The sequence below is a fragment of the Nicotiana tomentosiformis genome, chromosome 6 (assembly GCF_000390325.3).
Source record: "Nicotiana tomentosiformis chromosome 6, ASM39032v3, whole genome shotgun sequence".
NCBI lineage: Eukaryota > Viridiplantae > Streptophyta > Magnoliopsida > Solanales > Solanaceae > Nicotiana > Nicotiana tomentosiformis.
Window position 1 is genome coordinate 79,466,933 of NC_090817.1, and position 9,754 is coordinate 79,476,686.

At 33.1% G+C, this 9,754-nt stretch overlaps 1 protein-coding gene across 1 annotated transcript; it reads right to left on the reverse strand.

Moving 5' to 3' along the window:
* Positions 1-5,800: 5,800 nt before the first annotated feature.
* On the reverse strand, positions 5,801-8,872 carry LOC104104098 (zinc finger CCCH domain-containing protein 66-like). The gene is made up of 2 exons (XM_009612101.4): positions 8,716-8,872; positions 5,801-8,196 (listed from the first exon to the last, which is right to left on the reverse strand). Exon 2 carries the CDS (start codon positions 8,176-8,178, stop codon positions 6,103-6,105), a length of 2,076 nt encoding a protein of 691 aa, XP_009610396.1. The 5' UTR covers positions 8,179-8,196; positions 8,716-8,872; the 3' UTR covers positions 5,801-6,102.
* Positions 8,873-9,754: the final 882 nt, after the last annotated feature.

The following is a 9,754-nucleotide window of genomic DNA, read 5'->3' on the forward strand; positions in this document are numbered from 1 at the left end:
CGAGGTTAGTTCGTCCCCCCTTCGGGATCTTACTTCGATACATCACCCTTCGAACCATACCGGATATGCCAAAGCTGAAATCTATTTCGACCGTATACAATACTGTTGAATTATATGTCGTATACCAAAAATAACATAAAGTGTATCAAAATGGTATCTTATGTTCTTTGTTCAATGTCTACACTCTCTTTGAAATTGCCTCGAGATATTCAACATAATTTTTACATATTGACTCTAAAATCTCCACAAAAACGACTCAAAATTTAACCATGATCTATAATCAATATTTCAAGCACACATTAGTTAAAATCGAATCAAAATAACTACAAATTCAACAAACTCATTTTATGAATTTTAAGTTTCAAGATCCTTCAATAATGGATTTGATTTTCTCACAATAAATCTCCAAAAAATCAGTGTTAGCACAATAATCTACACATCAAAGAACAACATCTGATGAATTTCAATAGCTAAATACTTCAAACAAACACAAATTTAGTCGATTATCTATTCGTAAATATAAATAAAATAACTCAAAACCCGTAAAGCATCTATTCAATTTGTAAAAGTATAAAATAAAGAACCCACCACATTATATTTCACTGTCTTTAAGCCAACAAGAGAAACCACCTATGGTGGCATAAGATTTTTGTATTTGAATATCCAAACACAGATGTTGAAGCTTATTATGCTTCATAACGATGCCCTGCTAGTAGTACTCTCTCCCCATCCCCAAATAAGAACCAAATTATTCTTATAGGGGTGAGCAGTATAAGCATTATATTTTTAATGGAGTTCTTTAAAATATATCCTCTACTTAACTAATTATCGAAAATGATATAAATTTCTTTTGAGGACAAATTCAAGAAGAAAGAAAATGATGGAAAACATATGCGTCAAGGAAAAATGGGTAATCAGGTAATTAAGTTAGACCGCAAAGGTACAAAATGTAAGAGAATTCAATATAAATAAAAACGGGTAATTAAATTGGATTACAAGAATATTTAGCATAGATTTCCCTAAATTTTATGCAAACTCTGTAATTCTTCTCCTTATTTTACAACTCTTACTCGTAATATCAAATCCAGAAAATGCATGTAAACCAAATAAATAATGTTAATTTCCAAGTTCCGATCCAAAAAGGGGTCAAGTGATGAGCACTTGACATTATTTAATTGCACTTTTCTTCCTGATCTGCTATCTGTTTGTGATTTCTTTGAGGCTGAACTTGTAATATTTAATGATTTAACGATACACGTACGGCAATTTGTTTTGTTTTTTTGTAATCACTACGTATTATATTACAAATGAATAATAAAATACTTGCTCGACTTTCAATTGATAATGTCATATGTCGGAGGTCTCAGTTTGGTCCGAAAATTAAAAGGAAATAGAATTGTCAGACACAATCGTACAATGATACTCGTTAACAAAGGCCGAAAGTAGTTCTAAGGGGTCGTTTGGTAGGGTGCATAAACAGTGACGTACGCAGAATTTTTCGTAAGCGATGTCACTAATAAAAAGTTAAATAGATGAACAAATTACCAAAATGACATCACATTAAAAGGTCTTTTCATAAAATTATAGAATTCAACTCATAAAAAAAATAACGAATATATTTAAAAAAATCAACGAAAAACATAAACGAAAAAATAACAAGACAACTTATAATGGTCGATGACCCACAAAAGCTGGCGTAGATAATGAGAGAGATGACCAACCGTTTTTCAATAATATAATTTTACCTTCATTTATATACTCAATAAGATTGGAAGCGTCAAAATATTTAATACCAATTAATTTCTTGAGAGTATTAAAGAGTAAGGTTTTTTTTAGAAGCTTATACATAAACATATACATGTTTAGGTTCGATCCCTTGACATTTACCATAAAAATATAATATAGTGCTTGGCCAGTGAGCCACTAAGTACTTAACGTTATGTGATGTCACTTTAAAGAAAATCTAGGTGAAATTTTGTTTTTTCATATTGCTCTTACGTATATTCTGTAAAATTTTCCGGCAAAGCAGTGTCACGTGACACCGCTTAGCATAACCTAAATTCGCCCTTGTGCATAAGAATAGTGCTGAATATAGTGTATTAGTAATGCTAGTATTAGTTATGCTTACATTAATTATGTTGGCATTAGTTATGCTGACATAAGTTTTATCTATTGTTTGGTTTGATGTATTAAAGCGCTGCACACTTTCTAAAAGAATTGTTTATTTATAAAAATACCCTCATAATCAGTTCACCACTTTATCTTTTTAAAAGAAACATATGTCAAGGAATACAACTGAATACACTTGCATTTATTCATGCATATTGTACATACAGTATGCATGAATACACTTAACACAAACATTAAAATTGAACAGAATATAAAAAGTGAATAAATTTAATTTTAGAAAACAATGAAATACAGTAAAATACACTGAATACAAATAGAAATATATTGAATATAACCAATGAAATATACTGAATACATCAATAATAACATGTATTAGGAATAATTAAAATACTGTTAATACAAATACATTTGAATACACTGTATATAAAATAGCGATACAGTAAATGCAAATATTGAATCTAATGAATGCAACAGTAAAAATAATAATATTAAAATACACTAAATATAAAAATTATATACAACTGAAAAATCATTCTAATTAATTAGGTTGATAATGAGGCATGTTAGAATTGATTTTATTGAGTTTTATTAGGAGTGTATCACACTAATTCATATTATTTTCGTTATTAGACAGCTGGACATACCTATTTTTAAGGTAATTGTCGTTACTGTATTCATGAATACATGGCGCGAATACATGCGCGTACAGTTGGTTTGCCCTAATTTTAGGCGCTCTTTACTGCTGTATTCATGAATACAGCAGCGCGAATACATGTGAATACATGCGCGTACAGCTGGACTGCGCTAATTTTTAGGCGCTTTTTGCTACTGTATTCATGAACACAGCAGCGCGAATACATCGAATACAATACCGTAACAACTGAATAGTAGCTATAAGAAGTAATTATATATATGGTAGCTATAGAAAATTAATAGCCACTAAAGGAGTATTTCATAATTACTTTTTACTTTTATAGTAGTTAATATATTTTTACTGAATATCTTTCTCTTGATTTACTTTTACTTGTCCACTATACTAAATCAAGAGAAAGATAATTTTTCATGTTTTACTCTTATCATTAACTACTCATTTCCCAAATTATTTGCCAAGACCGTTGGAAATGCTATCATTACTATATATAAAATTGTGAAATACTCATTTGGTTCACTTTTACTTGTCCACTATACTAAAAATATATTTTTATTTTTACTTGTCCATTTTACTAAATTAAGAGAAAGACAATTATTTTTTTCTGTTTTACCCTTATTATTAACTACTCATTCCCCAAATCACTTTCCAACACTTTTTGAAATGCTATCATTATTATGGATAAAATTAGAAAATATATACTTCATTTATTTTTTCTTAAAGAGAATGTAAAGTCAAAAGTGGACAACTAAAAATGAACGGAGGTAGTATATACTTTATTTATTTTTTCTTAAAGGGAGTGCAAAGTCAAAAGTGAACAACTACTTTATAATTTTCTCATAATAATAATAGCTTTTCAAAAGGTCTTGGGAAATAATTTGGGGCATGAGTAGTTAATGATAAGGGTAAAATATGAAATAAAGATTATCTTGCTCGTGATTTGCTAAAATTGACAAATAAACGTGAATATACATTTTTAGTACAGTGGACACGTAAAAGTAAACGGAGAGAGTAATAAATATACTTTTTATGATGTTTCAAGCGTACAACTTTTAATTTTAATTTTTAGAAAAGGCAAGAATCAATGTTCACTGAGACCGTAAACTAGATCATTAAACACACATATTTCAGATCCTGCCAATATCACTTTCAAACAAAAAATCATAAACCTCTCTTTAATAAGTATCACGATTCAACTTCTATTAAAAAATATAGTAGCATGATTGAGCCATTTAAGTTGTATAATTTGTTTGAATTTAAGTTATATACATACATTACATTATTTATTTCAGTACAAATCAATGTCGTATAATTATAATATTAAAAGAAATTATTTACAGTTACCTTTTAAATAATTTAATTATATAAAGCATGGTCCATAGTCCATAGCGCCGGCCATAATCTAATGTAAACGTCAATGCATTATCCAATAGATAGGTTGGGGCGGCTATGGACATTTCTATATCATTGCCTGTTATATACTTTTTCCCTATCTTTTCCTACTTTTGACTTCCAAGGCTATTGACTAATTCACAATTTAACAAATAGCAACTTGTTAGAATAAGATTGCATCACATTCATTGCACCGCCTTTTCTTACTTCTTCACAATGAGTGTGAATTAGGCCTGCCTTTAGCACTTGGAATTGTCTCCTTTTTTTCTTCTTATTTGGCTATTCGTTATCACTTTAATTACTTTCTAGGATATAGTCTCTACTTTCTTAAAAAATCAATGGAAAAAGAGGGAAAATCTAATCTTATTAATAGTAAAACAAAATCATCATAATAAAAAAAACTACGAAGATTATAAATTACATCAAGAATTCTTAGAGTTATGTCCTTGGGATATCAAAGAATTACAAATTTTACTTATCAAGCTTATGTCAAAAATGTGTATTTGGAAGTAGCTAGTACAGACGATGAGAAAAAAAAACCTCCTCCTTAAGATTTAGTGGGCGTCTGGACATGAGAATAGTGAAATTCCGAAGAAAAAAAAAATATAAAGTGAAAATGATATTTAAAAATTAGAGTTGTGATTGCACATGAATATAATTTTGAGCTGTTTTTTAATTTTTGTGAGTGATTTGAAGTGAAATTTTTGAAAAACAAGTTTTTGGAGTTTTCTAAATTTTCAAAAAAAATTCGAAATTCAATTTTAAGTGAAATTTAAAATTTTCATGGCCAAACATTGATTCCGAAATTTTTTAAAAAAAAATTAATAAAAAGTGAATTTTTTATGGCCAAACGGGCCCTTAGTTTATACAAAGATGTATGTCAAAAGTATTGACAAGTAGCTAGGTTGTAAACGACCTCTTCTCAAGAGTTAAGTTATACTACAATGTACCGTTTATGTACGTATCTCAAAAGTATTAACTACAATGCTGAAATCCAAAGTAAAAAGAGAGTATTACATTGAGAACATCTTAGGGATTACAGTGTTGTCCAAAACCAGATTAAGGGAGAAAAGCGACAAGCGGGGGGGAAAAAACAAAACTAAATTTCTTTGGTCGTAATTGTTTCAGTCAACCAGGGTAAAAGTATGACGAGAAAAACAAGTCACGCTTCTATTATTAGCTCTGGGCAATCGTCCAAATTCCGAAAAAGGTTAAATGAGATGCACAATGGCATTCCACTCCATATAGATAACTACTAATCCACTATTGCTTTAATGGAGCGAACAAAAGAATATATATAATCTATAGTTGCATCATAATTAATCAAGTCTCAAGAGATTTTCTTGGACTTACATTTCCCAGTTCTTTCCATTTTATGATAAGCATAACATACACAAAAATATGATTATATCTTCTCAGTTCTTTTGTGTAATTTATGGATATAAGTTATATGCATAAATAGTGTAAGAAAATTTTATGCGGCACAAACACACTGCATAATTGTGGAGGACCAGTGTCAGCAAAAATTGCCAAGAATGGGATTGAATAATCAATTTTATCTCCTTGTGTACTTATTCATACAAACAAAGTACAGAAATTATAGGGAAGCGTAACCTGATAACTTGACTCTTGAATTAAAGGACCATTTCACTCGTATTTCATTATTCGTCGCCCTGTTACATATTCTATAGTGATGCCATTAAAGCAGACATCACTTTTCAATATTCAAAACTCAAAAATCAAAATATTTTGAATGAGCAGAATTCTTCCACCCTGACCAAGTCCTTTCTCTAGCTCTCTTTCTCTGTTCTGCTTATCAGTATCCTTTCATCAACAAGATGGTGAATATGAAAAAATGAATTCAAAAAATGGGAAAAGAACTTGTTAGATACTACTTCAAGAAAGAATAAGCCCAGCTCCAATCTTCACCATCAATGCACAATCTGCTCCTGCTCCATGTATAACTGATCTGCCCATGTTGGAATCGTCTCAGAACCTCGACTAGCATTCAGATGATATTGCTGATCTTCCCTAGATAATTGTCTTGAACTCATAGGCTCAGCAGAAGAGTTTAAAATTGAGGGTTCACTCATAGGAAACCTACTGCCACTGCTCCGTAAACCAAAGGAAGCAGATTTTCTCAACTTATTGAGCTCTTCCTTCTGAATACCCCAGTCCAATTTACCATCAGGGGAACCCCAACCTGAGAGGTTAGGAGGCACAGCGGACGTGTTAGAAAGGGATGAAGATATCCCAGAGAGACGGCCTGGAGCACCACGATCGATGAAACTCTGGCTTCGTTTGGCAAATGCAGCAGACCTTGAACTCAAAGCTGCTGCTGCAGCACCAGATGGATCAATCCCAAACGAAGATGATGTCCTAAAAGATGGTGAAGATTGACCGGAAGAATAGCCTGTCATAAGTTGCTGGTTCATATTTTGTCGCATCTGCATCCCTTTGGGAGATTGTAGTTGGGGTGATCCAGCATCAAGTGATAGCCCTTGTAGCTGAGACAAAATTTTGGAATCAAGGGTCGCTAAGATATCATCAAGATTAGTGGGTTTCAATCCACCATGCCTACTAAGTTCACCGTTTCTATCACTAGAAGAAGCTGCAAAAGCAGCAGCTTTGGCCGAAGAACTGTTCCACCCGGACGGTGAAGAAAGAGCAGATAAGTCATCCATCAGTTGATCTTGTCGCAGATGATGACTTTCGAATCCAAGTAAACCATTATCTAACTCCACGTCTCTGGCACTATATGCGGTTTTCAACCTACTTATAGGCAGCTGCAAGGTTGGAGTTGCAAGACTGGATTGGCAAGGCCACAAAGATCCACCCACAGAAGAAGCCACTGTAGAAGGAGACATAGGTGGAGTTGAAGTAGGAGGCATCATAAATGATGGAGAACCAAGGGCTCGCGGAGAAATTGATGCAATATCCAATGACAGAGCATCATTGGAATAAGATCTAGGTGAAAGCATAGCAGACCCTGTAGAAGGGTACAAGGGGCGGAGCTCTTCAGGTTTGTGGGCAAAGAAGCACACCCTCCTATTGCAATTTGTTTCGTCCTTGCACATACGAGTTCGGTACTGTGCAGGGTGAAGCCAGCACTCAAAAATCCCATGCGCATACTCACAAGCATCTCCTCGCTGGCATGCCCCCTTGCGAAAGTCTGGACAAGGGACACAACTATAGTGGTATTTTCTAGGGTCACGCCTTCTTGCGTTTTCACCAGGGTGTACAAAGGGACACTCTGTCCAGTCATGGGAGTAAGCTCTTGAGCATGGTTTCACCTTAAATATGTACATTCTGAAGTCATCTGTCCCATATATCCCAATCTTTATGTCCGGAAGAGAGGGATCAACAGGATACTCTTTCTTCTCGCTCCCAAATTTAGAGATGTTTGGAGTCAATAACAGCTGTTCTTCTGCTTGTTCAGAGATAATCTGATCGATGAGTCCACTTGCTTCCCCGTCGTCGCTGCTTCCTCCAAGCAAGTGCTCCAGTATCTTCCTCCTAGAGTTGAGACAACAGCCCTGAGCTGAGATCAGGTCAACAGCCTGTTTTCCATTCGCATCAACCAAATTCACATCAGCAGAAGCATCAAGCAAGAGCTTGACAACCTCAAGCAAAGCTGAAGAGCCACCAGCAATTGCGCAGTGAAGCGATGTAGCCCCGTCGGAACCACAGGCTTGATTAACATCAAGACAGCCCTTCTCAAGCATATAATTCAGCACCCGTTTGCTACCAAAAGTAGCAGCAATCATAAGGGGTGTCCTCTCCTCATATCCCATCTTCTTTACACCAATTCTCCTACCATACCATAAACCCACCTCATTCATGTCATGACCCTCCTCTTCTACAGCCTTTTGGAAGTTGATAATATCATCCGAGGCTGATAACTCGAGCAAGAGGGAGAAACCAGGGAGAAGATCCTTTTGCTTCTGAATTTCAGCTTCCATGGCTAAATCAGCAGAACAGACCTTACTCTTAGAACCACTACACATGATATGGTCTGTACTTCTCTACAACATCGTACAAGAGAAACATTCAGCACAAGATGTTATCTAATTCACAAAAAAATAACCCCAAAAAAAGAGGTGCAGCAAGCCCAATATTCCAACTTGTCTAATGTTAATGAAATTTCAAGACCACATATAACATAAAAGCAATAAAGAAGGTCACATAAACATCAAATTTTAATCATTAGCATGAGATGCTATATATACTAAAGGCATGTTTATGAAACCCCAACTGGACTACAAATTCTAGCAGCAAAGTATCATTCTTGAAATAAAGGTTCCATTCCTTGAGCACTGTAAGTGAAAAGTTTGCGAATTTGCAGTTACTATGAACGATAAAGCAAACATTTTTACAACTACAATGAATCTTTCTTGAGATCCTTATCATGGTATACCCCAAATAGAAATAAGCCAAGAACTAATTGCAGACAATTAAAAATTCTATACATGAACAAGTAGAGTGATCCAACTAGTTAATAATAGTAATACAAACTAAGAAGAATAATAAAAAGAGAAGTATACCTCAAGTCTTGAAGAGAGAAAGAGAGACAAAGGAGGGGTTTTAAGCCCAGGTTTTGTGCAGAGAGAAAGGAGCAACACACTAACAAGAAATGAGTTGCTAATGGACGCAACTGGAATGCCTCCTTTTAACTATACACAAGATTAACATACGACCTATCAATAGAAAGGGACAGGTGGAGAGAGAGAACGCAAATATTGAATTTGTACAGTAATTAAATTAAGGAAATGAAAGAAGAAATTTCTTTTCCCTCTCGTGACCTCACTTTTTTCAAAATGAAAATGAAAATGAAAATGAAGATGAAATGAAAATGCAAATGCTAGATGAAATGCAAATTCAGAAATGTGGGTTTTGGGCTAAAACAAGACTCCACATTGACTTCATTCATGGGTTTATTAAGTTGTACAATTTTAAAAAATTACATTATAATATAATTTAGGGAAAAAAAGAAAAAATAGCTTGATTTACAATAGCTAATTGAAAATTAGCCATATTTTGAAACGTAATCGAAATTTAGTAACTTTTTTATGTAAAAATAAAATATGAACAAAAATATCCTTAAAAATCCGAAAATATTGCAGCATAATATGTTGGAGTTTGAATATTTTACATATGAGATTTCAGCATAATGTGTTGGAATTTCATAATGTGCTAGAGTTCCAACATAATATACTGGAAGTTTATACGCAGGAACTCCATAATCTAACATATTATGCTGGAACTTTCTGTATTTCAGCTAGGGTATTTTTGTCCAGATTTTATCCTCGTATAAAATGGTGATTATTTTTTAATTATTTTAAAAATATTGGTTATTTTTCAATTAGCAGTTCGAAAACTTGCTAGCCTATGCTATTTTCACTATAATTTAACGGTTATAAAAAACACTCATCTTCTTTTTCAATCAAGTTGTTACAGAAATATTATTTAATCATATATAAAATTACTTTAAATAGTACAAATATTAGGGTTTAATCTATGAATTTAAGTTACATATCTTGATAGTTTAAAGAAAATTTACACTTTGAGTATAATTTTATAGAT